A 19584-nucleotide genomic window follows, 5' to 3' on the forward strand; every position below is an offset into this window, starting at 1 on the left:
GTAAATCACAGTCCACGCTCACACCCACACGCGGTTCTTCGGGCTGATTTACGTCGTTTTTGACGGGCGCTGGAGGTGTCACCCCGCCTGCTTTACCCCATTCACCTCACAAGCCGACCGGCCTCTCAAAGTTTTGGAGGCATCGATCTCGACAGCAGAAAGTGGCCCGCTTCAGAGTACACACTGAGACCAACCTCATCAACACCACGGTCATCGGGACCCACAACAGATCATCATCCAGATATTCTGTGGAGTATTTCTTTATAATGTGAGGTGCTGAATCGGCAACTGCACTCGAGTTTAGTGTAATGTCAACGGTAGACCTGTTTCATGTCAAATTTGTACCTATTATTTCCTCACGAGCAAAGTGTTTGTCTGAGACCAAATCTGCATAAAAAATGTCCTTGATGCAGTCTTTTTATTAATGGAATTGATTAATTCATTACGTTACTTCTCAGAAGCCAGGCGTTCCACATCCTCCTGTGTGTCTTTTTTCAGATTCCGTAAAAACTGAAACTACAGCACCCAAGGGCAGAGATCCCAGCACTGCTGAAGGTAAGAACGAAATAAATAAAGTAGACAGAAATAAATGTCACGTAAATATATAAAGCTCTTCAGTGTCTTAGAAGAAACCGCCGCTAGATAGTTCTGCCTGACTGTGACCAATTTGTCAAGTGAAGCAGGTAATTAATAGAAATTTCCATTTGAACTGGGAAGGCAGGGTTCCTAGTCATACATTTCAATTGGTACTACCAACTTTTGTTCTTGGACATTATGTTTTTGCATGAAATTCCAAAGCAGCCATATAAAACTTCGAATTTTGATCAGAACATCATGTTCCAAGCGAGAGGAGGCCCATTGAGTTTGCTTAGAACAAGTGGAAATAATAATGTCTTCGTGTTCGGGTATGTAGGAATCCAGGCTTTCGGCTGCTACTACTCCCTTGAGTGTACTGTACATAATATGGCCACAGTATCTTGAGTTCGAACTAGTTTTTTGCATGAAAAGCATTAAGACCTGTTACAATCTTGTATCATGTTGACTCTTAGTGACGTTTGCTTGAGACTAAACAAATTCAGATTCATCATATGCAGAATTAGTATAGATTGTATGTCTCCCCCGTTAGGTTTATTATTTCAGATCACACTGAATAGAAGGAACAAATAGGAAAGCACACATATTAGGCGTGGCTTTATCCAGGTGCCTGAATCCCTCCCTTACCGCACTGTTGTGACTTTGATCCTTCCAAACTCAGGAATCGATTTTCATTCCATCATCCCTGATGCGAGTTTCCCATTCGCCTCTGCCATCCCCCTCCTCCTGCTCTGGCCCAGCGGGCTGCCAGCTATATTTTATGCTAAAGCTGAGGTCGGGGAGAAATCCAGCCCTGCGTCAGCCTCCTCCACCTCCCCAGAGCCCCCGATGCACTGACTATGATAGGAAGGACGCAGAGTGCAGTAAAGTGGATTTTCTCTGATTGAACTCTGTGGTCGGTTCCAACATGAATGTGGAACTGTCTTCCAACGGTCAGGTGATTTCAGGCTTTCAGGTTTCTTGTTTTCTGGGACTGAAATCAGAATATTACATGTAAAAATATGTTTCAGTGCTATCAAAAATAAAAGGGTGGGACCATCTATAGGATGTGCACCATTGTGTGTAGAGTGTCATGAAAGCTTGCAATACATCATGGGCTCCAGTGATCTTGGGGAGCTGGCGGCAGGAGTCTTCTGAATGGCAAACCACAGGCACTTAACATAGGAGTGTCGTCTAACTCCTGTCACATATGCGCTCCTTCTCACTCTCTTCTTCCCTTCTTCTCATTTCTTCTTCTCTTCTGCCGTCCTCCTCCCGCTGCTCTGACTCACTCTAATTGAAATGAAAGCTCAGGGCGAGGACTCGCAAGAACCTGAATTAACTCAGACAGACAGCAATCAGTCCAAAGGTAAGAAAGGGAAAAGACTTTCTCTCCCTCCATCCCCCAGAACTCACATCATGGCGCTTTTCTCTTTTTCTTCCTGCGAGTTTCTCTCTGAATATAGCTTTCAGTTGAATCCAATGCGATGTTATATTCCCTTTAAAATGACTGTCATTGGACTATATAAATCATGATTTGGCCGGAGGATATATAAGCTGCAGCAAAATTAATATTAAAAGAACATCATGTAAGTTGTTGAAATCCCTTCCACCCTGCAAACCTCCACTCAGCATGCAAGAAAATGAAAACAAGATAATAGATAAATAATGAATGTAACATGAACGTTAATATGAGCTATAAATATGTCTTATCATGCTGATATTAGATTCATGCAAATTTTATTTCTATTACTTACCACATAAATAAGACATTGTTGTCATAAAAGATTAATATTTATTAATAAAATATGTTGACATCAGCTGCCAGAAAATAACAAATGGTAGGACATCTCAAAGGCAACATTTATGTAAATAAATCTCTTCCAGAATCAGTTTGTGTTAAAAACAGCCAATTTGACTGATGTGAATCTGGCTGGAATCCACTTTTGCAATCTTTGTAAATGATTGCAGGATATATCATTAGGTGCCTAATAAGTGTTGCAGTTTTCATTCTGTCTCCACACTGAGAATATGTAGAATCATGTGTTGAAAGCATGAACCTGGTCGTGACCGACAGCTACCAACTCATCACCCTTTTACTCTACAGGAGACTCACAGCTTAACTGATTGGTGTTAATTACCAAAAATTCATTTAATGTCATTAGGAGCTAGTGTCATGGAAACAGGAAAAGCATCGAGCTTTTAAGTGACAGATCTTGTGATTGAATTCAAACTGTGCAATGACATTGACCTGACCCCAGACCATCTTTACCGCCACTATTACAATTTACAGGAAATATTATAGCCTCAGTGGTTCTCATAAACAGACTGATAAATATTCATAAAGATTTACTCAAAATAATCTCAAGTCAATATATGTCAACATGCTAATTCCATAAAATTAATATTTAGAAAGTATTTTTAATGTCTATAAAAGTTCCAGACAGAGGTCAGGACATTTGCATGGTCTGCAGCCAGGAGAATGCACCCTAAATTAAGAACATCTTTTCAAAAGGATTCTGATCTTCAATAATTGATTATTGCTTCTTCACTCTTTCTCTTGTCAGATGAAGCCTCAGAGCTGAAGAAGGAGTGAAAGGACAATCATCATCATCATCAGAGGGATGGCCGGCAAACTGTGTGAAGGCACACACACACACACACCTTACCAACACACACCAAACCAAGGCGGGCCCACAGCGTCATGCTGCCCAGATCAGTTGTCCTCTTCTACCCTGCTTCTTCTTCATCTTCTCCCCCTCCTCTCTTTCTATCATCAAAATGCTTACTATGAGATATATGGCTAAATATATACATTTATATAATGTACACATATATAGAATGACTGTATAAATAAAACATATCAGGTTTTAGGAGGTGGTGGGCTGGGGATGGGTTATATACCTCACTGAGATGCTGCTTGACTTCCCATGATTTAGTGGGGCATCCTGGTGCTGGAGTTGGTTTCATGAAGTAAAATTAATTACAGCAATTTGTTGACTTGAAATGGCTGCATAAGAGCAGATGATAGAACCTGACAAAGGTGAGGTTCCAGTGACAGGAGCCTGTGAGACACTACAGCCACCACGTAAACGTTGTTATCTCTCTCACCGCTTTTATTTTATTCTCTCTGCATCAGTTGGGTTCAGCTAGAAAAAAAAAAAAACGTGACTAGGCCTTCATCTTTTTCTTACCAAGTGGTGGAGTTTCACGTCCAGCATCATGTGTCTGCAGCTTTTGTCTCAGCCAGGCCTCTTCTAGTCTGCTTTTATGCATTAAAAAAAAGATTAATAATCATCCAGCTTTCATCTCCCTGAAGGGCATTGATCACTTCTGATCTCTGGAGTGGAAGCGTGTCAGTCAGACCAGCGCCTATTAGCGTTTGAAGGCGTTTGAGGCGCATTTCTTCAGTGCATGCAGCGTTGTTCGTTTTTAAACCTCCTTTTGCCACCATCATCGTCCTCGTCCAGTCGCTCAATATTTTAACAGATTGTCTCAGAATCTGCCTTATTTCTCATGATCGCAGCCCAGTGGTGATAAAAACACAAATGCATTCTAGATATCTTGCTTTTGTTCTTTTTGTTTTTGGATGAGGTGTAGTGATCACCTCACCAAAGGTGGTGGGTAACCGTTTCTCATTTTTAATGGCAAAGAAAAAAAAATTCAGAAAATATTTTCCTTCTGTTTTAAGATTTGATTTGTTCCTTTCGGTGGTGCCATACAGTACACTAAATGAAACTAGATGAAACGATGCCTTCATACTTTGATGTTTGCTTTGCTAAACAAATAAAAAGAAAGTAAATAAAGCTTAAAAGAGGTCTGTGATTATTGATATGCATCAGAGCGTCGCTGGGACAAAAATATATGCATTTCCCTAGAATGTTCTCTTACAGAATATGAATAAGACAACAATAGCAACAAAAAAAATACACATATGATAGATGCCTATAGGAAAATACATCAGGTCTGATATGTTTCTGTCCTACCCATCAACCCCCCACCCCAAAAGAAAGAATCAATTAATCATGTGTGTTGGTAATGGGTAATCTAAAATATAATTCTCTGCAGATGCGATTTATCACAGTTTGATTAGTTGCAACGTATTCCTGAGGCGATCTCTGCAATTTTTAAATATCAACCTTAAGCACCAGCTGGCAAATATATTTGACTTTTACTCACTGCATATTTTATTTTGATTTAAGACTATTCCAACAGGCTTTTTCATGGCAGGCCTGTGCATTTGGGGGAATAAAAAGTGTACAGTAGATAATTCTCCAGCAGTTATCCTGAGTATATTTATTTACTGTCCTTTAATGTCATACTGGCACAACAGTGGTGTGATTTGGTGGTCAGAATAGACCAAAAGTGATTCACTGCATCCAAGACTCACGAAGACCAGCCGATGTGGTCCAATCCCACAGAAGAGCTACTGTGGGAGAACAAAAACAGCTTAATGCGGGTCATGGTGTCAGAACACACTGTGCAGAACAGCTTGCTGAGCGGTCGGAGTGACCCTTTTGACCTCTATCAGAAGAAGAAGTAGAAGCAGTAGAGGAAGGTGTCCTGGTCTGATGAATCCTCATGTAGTGTGATGTTCAATGGGAAGAAGACTGGCATTAGACAGCAGGTGGTTTTAAGGGTGTGACTGACTGGTGTCTTCTGCTGCAGGATTGTAGTCTGCTGTAGAGTGAAAGTGAAAATGAAAGTGAAGTGATTGCCATTGTGATTCACTGTGGGGGGACGGTACTTTGCTCACCTCAGTGGCACCTCGGCGGCTCGGGATTCGAACCAGCAACCTTCTGATTACGGAGAGCCACTTCCTTAACCGCTAGGCCACCACTGCCCCCAAAAGGTACAGTTATAAATCATTACACACAGAAAATAAATGAATGAACCTGCAATACTTTGTGGTCAACACACAATCAAAATATGCATGCACTCACATTAAATTCTCATTAAAGTGGCTGATTTATTCATATACTTTCTTCATATCCTTGGTAGGGATCACCAGCAAACATTTTTTTGCACCAGGTATCCCTTGAGATACTGTCAGATAAAGCCTTGGCAAAGCATCTAAATCTCTTGAGGCTCCTGTCATCTAGAGTTGTTAGGGTCTGGCCACCATCTGTCCTCCACTTCTCTGAGTCCTAACCTCCCTCCTGAAGAACTACGGGTGTCATGTCGGCTCACATGGGCCACAGGGGTTCATCTTCAAACAGTCAAGATCAGAATGCAGTCCAGTAGAACTTTTCTCCTGAATGTGAAGTCTCTCAAAGAAATGAAATGTCATTTTGCTATTTAATTCTGCCTGGTTATAGATGTGTGTGTCAGCAACTAGGCTGCTACCACCCCCTTAAATACATGAGTGAAGAACAAACAAAATTGATCGGTCAGTGAAACATACTGATTAGTCAGTTTCTTTTTTGAAAAGTGAAACCAGATAAATCAGTATACAACAAGGACTGGAGTGGCCACGCCTCTTAATCACTCGACTCAGATATTGCATACAGACCCCATGCCACAGGATGCTGGCCGACAGTCTGCAATTATAAACATTTCATAAACAATTAAGAGCGGCTCGTCGTGGGGAGCGCCACGAGACCCGTCACCGGGCTGCAGCGAGCCAGGTGCTGGAATTTCTTCCCTATTGCACGTTGTAAGTGAAACAGCAGAGACATTATGAATAATGTTCCAAGCAACCCCTGGCATTAAGCTCAACACAAAATGGGACGGGTTTCCATGGCGCTGCAGCTGCATGCAAGCCTCTCAACGTGGTCTGGAAACCCTGAGAGAGAGAGAGAGAGAGAGAGAGAGAGAGAGAGAGAGAGAGAGAGAGAGAGAGAGAGATTTTATCATTATCCAAATCAGATCCAAATCCAAATTCTTCAAAACGTCGGTGGAGAGCTTCATGAAAAACACTTCTCAGATATGAAGCCCCCTGGGCACTATTACGATTCTCCATTCTATATATACATTCTCATATAAAAGTTGGAAGTGAGTGTAACAGGGAATGCCAGTTAGTTGCGTCTTCTGCGTCCACCTCATGCTCTGACCACCTCTTGCATGACGTTGCCAAAACCCCCACGTGCCAAATCCTAATAGTACTTTGCTAACGCTAGTCACCGCACTTCCACCCACCGTTCTTCTGGGCCCCGCCTGTGGCCTGTATGTCTGAACACTAGAGCCCCCTGGTGTATGGGGCGTGAACACGTCGATATGTTGAAGCATCACAAAAGGGTCGTAGTGCAGGAATTAAAAAGTAGCTGCTTGGTAGGTACTGATCACTACGACTGCCACACCTGCTCAGTTGTGGGTCTTTCATTTTTTATTTTATAAAACCTGAGTAGGGTGGTAGTAGCCTAGTGGGTAACACAGTCGCCTATGAACCAGAAGACCCAGGTTCAAACCCCACTTACTACCATTGTGTCCCTGAGCAAGACACTTAACCCTAAGTTGCTCCAGGGGGGGCTGTCCCTGTAACTACTGATTGTAAGTCGCTCTGGATAAGGGCGTCTGATAAATGCTGTAAATGTAAAACAATACTGAAGACATGGGACTATGAAATAACACACATGAGGTTACGTAATGAACAAATAAGGCAAAAATGTTGAACGTTTGAGTCTCTCCAAAGCAAGGAGCTTTGGATACTACATTTTTATCTTGCATTGGATTAATTAAAATGGCTCTATCTTAACCTACATAGAGTTGGTGCATTCAAACTTTTGACTGGTAGTGTAGATCTAACGTTCTAACTGCTGAATGCATATTTTGGCCCTTTCGTGATGGTTTAATAAAGGTCATCTGTGGTGTTTCATGATTGAATTGACACCCTTATCAATGTCTGACAGAAGCCTCAGATTGAACCTCACCTCCATTACCGAGGAGAGCCCCCTGTTGCCCGGGCCCTGCGCCCCATGTGCCCGGCTTCTCAGCGGCTTGCTGGTAATTACTTTGCTGATAACTTGTCCCCCAGGGACCTGTACGATGAATTATTACTGGAGGAGTAAATGATTTGTGACCCTGTGGCTCGGTGGAGGGACCAGGCGTTGCTCATGTTGATGACGCAATATGGCAGGGGCCCGGAAGAGTCTCACCAGTGCAGTCGTTTCAGTGGAGGACAACGATAAATGGAATCGGAGGGGCCGGGCGCGGCCGAGCAAGGCGGGGCGGCGGGCACGAGCACAGGAAATGTCTTTTATGAAATTAGATGGCTGAACAGAGGAGGTTAAGCGCCTCTCGGGACCTGCAGGTCCTGCTGGTTTACCAAGCTGATGTGTAATCCTTCACCCTCTGACCCTCCCATTAAAATATCAAGTTTATAATAAGAATTTTCTAGACACCAAGCTCATTACCATATTATTCCAGCTTGTTTACTGCTGCCCGTATCCATCATGGTCATGGAGTTCTGCCTCGGTCTGGTGGTGATGGTGCTGCTGTTCGTCTCCAGCTCCTCCTGAAGCTTTGGTTTTATTAGCCTCATCATGTTCTGGGCTCTTTCTTTTTAATAGCTTTCATTATTTGGCTGACTACAGTTCTGAAGTAGAATGCATTCAGATGTTCTGATGAGATGTTCTGGTGGCCTAAGGGGGGGACAGTCGCGACCTGTTTTTAAAAGGAAGTGGACTCATAACTGGAAGGTTGCGGGTTCAAATCCACTGAGGTCCCCTTGATCAAGGTACCGTTCCCAAACACAACTCCCCAGGCACCTTTTGATGGCTGCCCACTGCTCAAGGTGATTAACTGCAGAGGACACATTTCATTTTGTACATTTAATAAATTGAGATGTATTAAGATGTATCAACGGAGATTTTAAAAATCACAAACAAAAAATCCCAGATTTCCATCGCTGTTCGCCATCATCACTTCAGAAAGCGAGTACAGCATTTGTCCTTCATGAACATTCATGGAGGCATGAAAAGAGGCGGCGATATTAGCGGCAGGTAAGATAAACAGTCTAATTGGCATGGAAATTGATGGTGTTCATTAAGCTATCTTCAAAGACAGCAAGGCCGTTGAAATGAGGAGGAGGTGTAATTGAATTTGACTCGCAAGTTCACTTTGGAAAGAAGTAAAAGGGAAAGATGAGGATAAAAGCAGCTGAATGGAAATATTTCACTTCACTTCTGCTTTGTAAAATAATTTCCCTGAACATGACATCACCGAACAGAGCGTTCAGTTTCACATGTCCACCTGCGTTGTGCTCATTTAGAAGCGGCGGATAAAAGCTTTTAGAGTCGGCGTGAGAACAAACATGCTTTTTATAGGTGCTCAGTGAGGACCAGCCCAGAACCAAATGTTAACATCTGTGGCCGTGATGACATCATCAAAGCAGGAAGAAGCGGATGGACAAACATTACATATAAAATCTGTCCTGTGTAACGAGGTGTTCAAGGTGAAACACTCCATTAGCAGCGTGTGTATAGTAAAAAAAAAAAAAACACATACGCATTCACACACCGTCCTTGTAAGGGTGGTGGAGTAACAATGATACCTGAGAAACCTTGCTTTACAGGAGAATTATTCTTGGTGACATTTATTAACAATTTAACTGCTTTTTGGTCCACAATGGATTACCAAATGAAATGTAAAAAATAAATACTTGAAATGAATAATTATTTCACAGGGTATTATTAAAAGTGTAACTATACCTATTATACACTTAGCATTAACAAATCTGTAAAGAAGGAAATGAACTTTTTATTTCTATGAAATTGCTTTAAATGTGGTAAATGACACATTCTGAGCAAATTACTAAATGGCTGCTAATTAGTGACAGTACAGCATGACTGCCCATGCATTATTTAGCAGAATGCCCTTAGGCATCGTTTAATGACCCTGAAGTTGAATTTCCAACAGGGATCTGAACCGAACGCCTGATGCAAGAAGATGATAAGCTTCTGCTCTGAATGCTCAGAAATTAAAAGCAGATGATTAACAAATACATTAACCTCATCCACCTAAACGTTTGTTGTGACTGGCATATGAATATGCATATGCGGCCCCTCCCCTTCGACATTTAACAGAAATTGCGTCACCTGGTCTTTTGACTGTCGAGTGCAGACTGCAACTAAATGATAATTCTCGCTGCCAGAACGAGAAAACTGGGCCAGCTGACAATTTAGTGCCGGGCCAACATGAGATTTTGGTCCTGTTTCATTATCAATACGGCTTTTTTTGTTTTGTTTAACCACTGTGAATAGCCCTGTGACTAAACATATGATAATGCTTCTATTGGAAGTCTGTTCAATAAGAAACCTGAATAAGGGAGGCGGATCAGTGGCAGTCACACATCCCAGTCCTGTGATTTGTACCGATATACAGATCAGCCTTTGTGTGCGGCTACAGGTGTGACAACAAACAGGAAATTACTTTTACGAATGGCCGCTAGACAATAAAAATGATAATGGGAAATAATCATCGCTTACTGCGGAATCACGTAAGCCTGATTGCATCCCGGAATTCATTCTTCAGCTCCAAACAGAATGAGTTGTGGATTCCCCCATGCATTTAAGTGTGGTTTCCTTAGCAACAGATCCAGGAGCACAGAATGTTCCAGCACATATCACTTGTTCAGGGGGGTGAAAGTGGCCACAGAATGAAGCAGAATTTCAGATGACATGCACTTGAGCTGAGGATTAATTTGTGTTATATTTGCTTCTTTGGTCACAGTGGCTTTGGAGGTCATTAAGTTCAGTAAAACCTGTTGTGTATGTAGTTAAAATATTCATTAAAGTAGCATGTCAAAACAGCACAAAATAGTAGACTTTTCATGTATTTATAATACATGAAAAGTCTATTTATATCTAATGCAATTTAGATGTAAATAAATTGTATTATTATATGGAATATGTTATCAGTTAGGTGTAATTTAAGGATTCGCCACTAGATGGTAAACTTTTAAGTAAAAGTAAATTAAGTTTAAGTAAATTCTAAAACCTCTAAAAAAGCTACAGCAATAAACCGGCAGCAATATTGTGGAATGGGGAGGATTCAAATGAAATAATACTATTTTTGCATGAATTAATTTCCAAACAATTTGACTCCATTAAAAAGCACTTACAGTACAAACAGTGCATGCTTTTCCAACGCTGTCACTTCCAGTGGGAATTACAGCCCTGATCTTGGCATCATAAACATCATGCTCTGCCAGCCCAGGTACCCATGAGCACACATTACCCCACAGAGACTGAGAGAACTGAAGTCAGCTGATGTTTAATGACTTAACACAGAACAGGTCTGATCTTCACTATTCACTTTTAAATGATGGTGCAGTTCATGAAATTCCTCACTTTCTGTGCCACTCAGGGACATATATTCATAACCGCATCTCTCCCATTTTTAGCTGCAGGTAGCTGCATCAACACATCAATTCAGCCTTATTGCCTTCAAAAGGTTTGTATTTTGAATTTTCTTTACTTTCATTTCTGCCCCTTCTGCTTCTTTAACCCATAAAAAATGATGAATTTGTAACATTGGTGGGTGGAGTTGCCATACCACATGCTCAGTTTGAAACTAGACGCTTACAAGAAGTGAAAAAAGGAGACATGCAGGATATTGCAGAACATCAGGAACTGTTCTGCAGAACAATCATCTTTTTGTACCTTTAGCTCCTCTTCCAGCCTGTCTGGATTGTAAGGCACTTGAGAAACATTCCGAGATTAGTTCATTTTCACTCCAGCTCCAGTTTTTAAAGCCACATTGGTATTATTTCATGGGTTTGCATGTGGATCTTGAACAGCCTCTGGTCCACACACCGTTTTCATACAACTTTAAATGTGTCCCCTGCAGCCATGTGCTGGAGATTCAAGCCACTGGAGCAGACTGTCCATTTCAAATGTTCGGAAGAGCCTGAGCCTTTAGCAAGTCTATATATGCGTGTATGTATTATTTCATAAATAAGGAAGCAGAAACCTGCTCCCTCCCAGCAGGATTCATTATTTTCTGCTGTGGATTCCTGCTGCCTGCACTAATGCACCGCGCATTTCCATAACAAATTCACCATCAATGCAGGAGAAAACAAAATTATGCCAGCGACACAGCGGGAAATTTACATTTGCCATTTTTCTTTTTTTTGATGCACTTTTGTGCTGTGTTTCGGGCTTTCAGTGAGATACACCAGGTTGGCAACGTTCCGCACGTTTCAGCGGGGCCTTAGAGAGCTCTGGACAATGGTCAGTTTTTGCTATCTGGTCCTCAGCACACCTCGCTCGCTATTTCTCATTTATAGGTCATTATTCAGCCACCGTCGGAGCCGAGGCCAGAAGAGACCGGCACTACCTGCAAAAAGCAGAAATTAAGTCAGAGGATTTTTTTTTCCCAAGACTCTAAATAATGAACTGATGTGACTAATTGACTTCATTATGAAAGGGCGGAGCCAAGAGAGGTGCTAACAGCCTTGGAGGGTGCAATAATGATTAAATCAAATGCGCTTTTTACGCTGCGCGGTGACAGGACGCAGAGTTTCTCGCTGCTGATGGTTTTATTAAAGCACCGTTAATTCCTCAGTTCGGCCGCATCAGTCTTTAAAATCTATTTGGCCCAGTTACGTTCTTTAGGGTCACAAGGTCACATGGCCAGCAGATGAATGATGTTGCTTAGTAACGGCTGGATCAGAGATCAACTTCTTCATCCTCCCACGTATGTGTGCTCTTGATAATCGATTCATTTAAAGTGTGTACGTTATTTTAACATTTGAGAGGAGTTTGGAGAAGAAGAACAAGGTTACTTTGTGCTGTTATAAAATGTCACATTCATAAAGTTCATAAAAAACCATGTCAGCTTTGTGTGTGTGTGTGTGTGTAAGTACAATAGGACAATGGGTAATTTTTGTCGGTTGAAAAGGCTCTTTGTTTATGGCACGTATTTTTGTAACAGGATTAGCGCTACTGTGCTTTTCATATTCAGCATCTCGACAGTTCTAAAGAAACACGCCCGACTGTCAGCAATAACTCTAAATGCTAAACATTAACAAATTATACTTCATGGTGCAAAGCCTTTCGGCACGTACTTAAGTCTGAGGGACTCTGAACTTTTCGAACATTTTAATTTGTTACCTGTCACATTTGTTGATGATTCATACACCAGACGCAGCTCGCCTGTGCGCCCATCTTATCTCCGCTCGGCTAATATATAACAGCGTCCCTTTCTGCAGCCAATTCGGAGTCTAACCGCCTCGTTCAGCGCCGCCGTCACAGGCTGATAATGCCGGCTTTGAAGCGGCCTGACACTCGCCCATAAACTTCACGCTCGGTATTTCTATTCCGACGCTTCCCTGGAGGGACGGAGGACGGCGAGGGAGAGGAGAAAGAAAGGAGCGAGCAAAATCAATTACAGCCTTCAGCAATGTCCAAAACAAGCCATGTCATCTGTACGGCGGTGACAGCGGCGCCTCTCCGGGGAAGGGGTGGAGAGAGACCCGTCACCAGACCTGACGTGAAGCCGTCACAGGCCCCCGACACAAAGCAGCCTCTAAACGGGAGTCTAATCAAACTAGGTCTGGTGATGGATGACCAGGAAGCGTGGGCCAGAGGAGATTAGGATGGGGGGTTTGGGACTTAACGGATATTCCCGGCACGTCAGTGACAAATCGGTCGCTCAAAGGGACGGTGATCGGAGCCCCAGCATCTTTTCTGATCAAGGAAGGAGATTGCTTTAACAAAGTTCATATGTTTATTGTTACAGTACATTGGTGAAAAAATAAGGAAAAAAGGCACGTCGGGTTTGGGGCGCTGGCACTGACGATCACCTTTACCATTTCTGTGTTTAGTCAGGTCACCTTAGTTGGTGACGCCTCAGAATGGGAGCGGTAATTTGGGGATTCCTCCTACATTGCACCATGGCATGCAGTGGCTTTTGTGCATTCACATCATCAGCAAAATTGGATATGGGTTACGTTTAGAATGAGATGTAATGGACAATTAAAACATTAATAAATCAGATACGGCCAAAACAAAATGTGAGCGATTCGAACACAGCCCAAGTAGCGAAAGCTCGCCTGTATAAGGAATCACCACTAGATGGTGCTGCTTTACATGCAGATGAGTTGTCAGGAGACCGAGAGTTAGGTGCTTGAATTTTCTCCCCGCCATTTTCCGGGTTTTCTCCTGATGCCCAGGTGGACTGAAGGTGGGGTCATGGAACGCGTGTAAGACCGAGGGCCTGTAGAGCCTTTATCTCCCACTCGTGGTGTCTCTCATTTACATTTCTAACACTTATCCAGAGTGACTTACAATCAGCAGTTACAGGGACAGTCCCCCTGGACAAGTGGGGTTTGAACCTGGGACTTTGTAGTGCCTGCTAGGCTACTAAAACCTAAGGACTATTATTAGAGAGTGTGTGTGTATATGTGTGTGTGCATATATATATATATATGCACACACACATATACACACACACACACACATATATATATATATATATATATATATATATGGAGAGAGAGAGAGAGAGAGAGAGAGAGAGAGAGAGGGGTGGGAACATTTTGAATGTGATCGAATCCCATCAGCGCAGGTGTGTTAGGGCATCCTGCAACATATCTCACCGCGCCTCTTCTGCCACCAAACGTTTCCAACTCTGTCGTTTGTTGGTGTGAAAGTACAGCGTTCTGTTTTTTAAGTCAATCTTCACGGCATAAAGTAGGTGATGAAAAAACAGGCGAGGGTGACGCTCCGAAGGAATAATAAATAAAAGCAGTCGTTTCCTGCTCAGGAGGTGAAGGGAAAGGAGTGCAGTGCTGGAGCAGGTAGTCTAGATGTGCTCCATGCATGCAGGTCCCTCATCAACACGCCGGCGTTGGCTTCGTGTTCCTTGCTTGTATTATTTTTCCCCCAGCCGAGGAGGTGAAGTTTAGTCCGCGCAGACGCTCCCGTCTGACTCTGCCCAGATGCGAAGTCAATATCGACTCGGATATTATCTCCAGCCGCTCCGCCCTTCCATGGTCGGCCTGCTAAAGCAGCGAGGCGGTCGTGGAGCCACGCGCTGCGCTGCGAGGGACCGCTCGGAGAGGGGGAGAGGACCACGGAGCTCGGAAGATGGAGAGCGAGATGAGTTCAGGGGTTGTGGGCGGGGAGAAATGTCTGGCGAAACAGAGTGATGAGGAGCAGATGAGGAATCGAGGAGCTGGGGGACGCGGCGGCGCTGATGTTGGGGTGAGATGCTGAGATTGCGAGAAATGACAGATTTTCTTATATATAAAATTAAAAAAAGCTGGAAGCGGAACCACTTTCATTCATTAAACGGCGAGGAGAGGAAGGCCAGCTGCCTGCTGCTGTAATTGGCCAGGCTGGGTTGCCATGGCTGGTCAGGTCCATATGCCTGGGTGGGGGGAGCAGCGCTCGGCTGGTGCCGGGTGGAGGGTGGTGGACACGCTCCAGCAGTGACGGCCACCGCCTCACACTGCGCTGTGTGAACCAGCTGTCACCCCCCCGACAGGCCCTGACACCCCAACATGCCTATTCATGACAGCTGAGAGAGAGGGGAGACGGGGCCCCCCCCACCCACAGGCAGGCATTTTAATCAAACACGTCCCGCAAATTCATAAAGAAGCACCCTTCAGAAAAACAACCACAAAAAAAAAACGCAAGAGAGGAGGAGGGAAATAAGGATTTTGATTAGAGTTGCGAAAGACAATGCATATTCATTCCCCCCGGATGTTTACAACCTGACATTTTCACCAATTAGTGGCAATTAAATGGGAGCTGGATTGGCACAAGGATACAGATACCCTTCTGCCCTCCTGACAGAGATATGCCCACCAGGCCTGTGTGTGCGTGTCGGAGAGACGGAGCGAGGGAACGGACTTGAATTTGAACGAATTATCAACCACCGTGGGAATATTATTCGTGTATTTCAGGATTGAAACAACTGTGATGCAACTACAAATCCATAGCATGCATTTTGTGAGAAAAAAAAAAAAGCACATTCTAAATAATTTGACACTGAGGTCATCCATATTACACCAATCGGTGCTGCTTTGTTGGCTCTAATGAGCCACTTGAACACCATTAACTGAAGAGCCATCGTTTAAGGTGGGTCATGACGTCCTACACTCCACCTCACATCCTGTCTGTCCAGTGTCGCCACATGACCTTCTCCCTATAGATGATCATTCAATCAGAGAGCGATGCTGCTCTCCAGTGTTTCTATTCAACCTGCCGTCATGAATAACCGCATTTACGACAGGACGATGGACGTGCGATGCCCTCAGCCAGCGCTTTGGCTGATGGAGACAAGTGTAGACAGGATCTCTAGGAGATAAACGGAGCACGTCATAAGTTTTAGTTTTAATTGTTTCAAAGGACTTGAAGTTAATTAAACCTGCTGAGTGTGTGTGCGTGTAAGCGTCACGTTGGGAGGTCTTTGTGGGGGGGGTTGATTCGCACAGGGCCGTATTAATTAATAATCCCGACTCCCACTGCTCCGCTTTTCTCACTCTTCCTGCTCTCCTCCATGACCTCCCCACTCTTGCCACCTCATTCCCATAATGCATCTCCACGCTGGCTCCGTCTCTCGTGGAGGAAGCGCCCGAGATAAAGGACCAAACCGGGGTTTTAGACAATCAGCGTTGTTAAAGCTCGTAAATGGAGAATCCATTTTGTTTCGAGCTGCCCACCCTTCCCCGCGGGCATCATCTCTTCTGCTGCAGGAGGGTGTGATGAGCGGGCGAGAGCTGCATGGGAATCTGAGCTGCAGTTTACTGCTGCCCCCTTCTGCGGGCAAGAAAGGTGGCCCCTGCGGACCCCCAGCTCATTTACACTTCACCAACAAGCAGAGTAACAGTTCAACATTTAACCTGTTCATATTTCCACATCAGTTAAGTTGCAGGGCAGAGACGCCCTGCAGGATTATATTGGGTTAGGTTGCTTAAGAGAACCCAGACTCAGCGTGTTCCCTGCTTGGTTAATAATCCTGGTTCTGTCTCATGCCTGGACGGGGAAGTATGGAGAAGTCGTTGGAATACCGTGGGAACACTGTCTGGCGGGATGGACGCCAGTTTTCACATACTCGTTTCTGACCATCTTCAATTAAACATCAAGATGCCTGAGGTCAGAATAAGGACTATAGGATGAAAGTGAGTGTGTGTGTGTGTATATATATATATAATATTATGGGTACAACGGTACAGGTATCCCGCCATACCGAGAAACGCACCCAGCATGTGCATGAGAGGGCAGTTTGAAGCGCCTGCACGTACGTAGAATACAGTGCACCGCCAGGATAGATAGGGGATGGATAGAGATGGTTTTTCTTCATGGATTCTTCTCTCCAATTTTCTAGGTGCTGCTAGGATAGTTAGGAGATAGATAGAGAGGGTTTTTTGTTTGTGGTGTCCTCTCTCCAAGTTCCCTCAAAACTACTTCAACCTGACACACAGACCCGAACTGGTCCAGGTTTTACCTTTTCAAGTCGCTCGACTTCTTCGAACATTTGCCTCTCAGCCCCTCCACTAGTGCTCACCATGCCGGTTTGTTTTCTTCTTTTTCTTCCACGTCACTTCCAGCTCAGCTCCAGTTACCGCAGTGTGAGAGGGCGGAGACACAAAAGTGATTAACTGTAAATTTGTAAGCACCAATGGGTGAAATTCCTCCCCACAAGTTAATCTCCAATCACTGGACATTTCTGGACCATGAAATGGATTGCAAAGCCAAAATCCCACAGTCCATAGTGGTGTATTGGACCGAACAGTTCAGTGTTTTACTGAGTACTGTTGCACCTCTAGTTTTTATTCACACACACACACACACACACACACACATATATCTATATATATATATGTATGTATGTGTGTGTGCGTAAAAAAGTGTTTGTTATGGAGGGTATGGGGAGGTTCCAGAAAGGACTAGAATCTTTAGCCGAATCTGTAACCACTCTGCACCCGGTCACCCACTGCCACCAAAGTGACAATTACACACATGGAGAGGAACAGGAATTGCCTTTAGCAGGTTGATAGTGGGTGTGTGGCCCTCTGAGACGATGAAAAGAACTTGGCTTCCTCTCTGTTACAGACTTATTTGTTTGAAAAGAAGAATAAAGAAGTCAGAAAGAAACAAAATCAGGAAGTCTGAGATGGAGGAGAAGAAATGCACTGGATTCTGTGTCAAACCTGTTTTCTTGACTTTGGCAAGTTCAGTGTTCTTCAAAGATTAATGTGTATTTATGTGCATTTAAACTCAAATCAGCATGTTATAAAATGACCACGAAGATAAATCATTTCATGCAGGTGATATGGACAGAATTTAATATTTCTTGTTGGAGAAGTTAAAATGTTGATATTTATGGTTTTCTAAACACAGTGTAAAATAGAACTAGCGGCAACAACTTTTATATAAGCCAATGATCTGACTGCGTGAAATATCTTCTACAACCTTTACAAAAAATTATGATCAGGTATGATAACAAGTTAGTACAGAAGAACAAAATGTCAGCCAAGATGAATGCAGATGTCATTTGTATTTTCTTTTAGCTAAATGTTAGCAACATGGTGGACATGAAAAGATGCAGAAGTAAATCCAACATGAACTGAAGGTTTGTTAATCTTTCTGTAGTTGTGTGAGATTCGGGCCTCTGCAGAGCCTCAGGAAGGTCATGGGTTGGTGAGCAATTGGTTGGCGAGTAATTGGCTAAGAACTCTCCTGGTATAAACAGTATCATCATCCCAGCCCGTATCCCGTTTAAAAAAAATATGTTGGCATTCCTGAAAACTCTGGTCTATCACCCAGCCCTGGGCGCTTGGTAATTTGCTCTCCTTTCATCCAAACAGAATAATTACCAAAAACAGTGAACTGGGTGAAGCAGCAGTTAGATGAAGAACGTCCATTCATGGTGACCTAACCTCAGTCCAGAAATGACAGACGAAGACACATGACTGCTCCAGACTGATGAGAAATCAACTGGAACCAATGTGGGAGGCACTTTTACATGAAAATCACTGGATTTTTACCCAGGCATTACCGGGGGAAAAAAAAAAAAAAAAAAAAAAAAAGTGTCAATTGGTTGAAATGGCAGAGGACAATTGGCAACGCATGTTATGAGAAGTCTGCAAAAATGACCAAAAGCATAAATATAGAAATGTTTTCTCACATCATCTTCTAACAAGTTATGGATTAATGTTTTTTTTTTTTTTTTTAACTATCTGAAAGTTACAAAACTCAAACATGCAAATTTTTAGCTTAAAAATAGAATTGCATAGTGTCTGAATGAAAAATCCCATTTGCAGCAAATATACTACCCCAAGCACAAACGTTTGACATGGATCAGAACCGTAATTATAAAGTTCGACCAAACTTTTTTTTTTTTATTATTATTAAACAGTTGCTCCTGATTCCAATTTGTAATAAAATCCTTTTTCTGACGGGTGTATCAGCGTTCAGATGCAATGCAGTGGAAAGAAAAAAAAATGCTATTCTTTTCTTGAGCTCTACACAAGCGTAGAGAAGATGTGATTTTTCAGCAGCATGTGGACTGGTTCTTTGACTGCTGAAGTCGAAGACGAAGGGTGCAGCTGAGTGAACATCAGCAGCCGGGACGCCGACGCCCCTTCACTGCTCCGCCGTTAGCCACGACAGGACTTGAGTTTTAGTTCGGCTCTGCACTATTGGTTTTATCGAGTTTCACTAAGTGAAACACATGGCCAAACCGCCCTGAGACCAAAGCTCTGATAATTACTCCCACGGAGCGGCGGTTTGAAGCGCCCGCGCGTACGTGGAGTACAGTGCACTGCTAGGATAGATCTGTTGCAAACTAATTATGCGTTTTCCTGAGCAATTTATAACAACACAATGCCCCAAGTCACATTTAACTTCTGTGGCATGATTAATGTTTGCCTTCATGTTTGAGCTAAAGGCAAGAGCGGGTTGGGCAGGGGGAAGGAAAGAGTGGAGGAGGTTCGATTGTAGCGGCAGTGCGCCGGTGGAAGGCCTCTTCCTCGTGGCAGGCTTTGGAAAAACAACCTTGCTGCGTTTGTCTGAAAGCACACTGTAAATAGCGGACGTGTCACTGCTTTGGGGGGAATGG

General features: G+C 43.3%; 1 protein-coding gene across 4 annotated transcripts in view; it reads left to right on the forward strand.

Annotated features, from left to right (window-relative positions):
- macrod2 (mono-ADP ribosylhydrolase 2) overlaps positions 1–4387 on the forward strand; it is a 416409-nt gene extending 412022 nt beyond the window's left edge. For 3 of the 4 annotated variants that reach the window (XM_028988161.1, XM_028988162.1, XM_028988163.1), the window contains 3 exons: positions 499–555; positions 1883–1942; positions 3141–4387. In XM_028988161.1, the coding sequence (XP_028843994.1) occupies positions 499–555; positions 1883–1942; positions 3141–3169 (146 nt within the window). In that variant the 3' untranslated portion in view covers positions 3170–4387. The remainder of the gene's footprint in view (positions 1–498; positions 556–1882; positions 1943–3140) is intronic. The other variant, XM_028988164.1, reaches the window with a different exon arrangement.
- The last annotated feature ends 15197 nt before the right edge of the window (positions 4388–19584 follow it).

Source organism: Denticeps clupeoides, chromosome 8 (assembly GCF_900700375.1).
Source record: "Denticeps clupeoides chromosome 8, fDenClu1.1, whole genome shotgun sequence".
NCBI classification, from domain to species: Eukaryota; Metazoa; Chordata; class Actinopteri; order Clupeiformes; family Denticipitidae; genus Denticeps; species Denticeps clupeoides.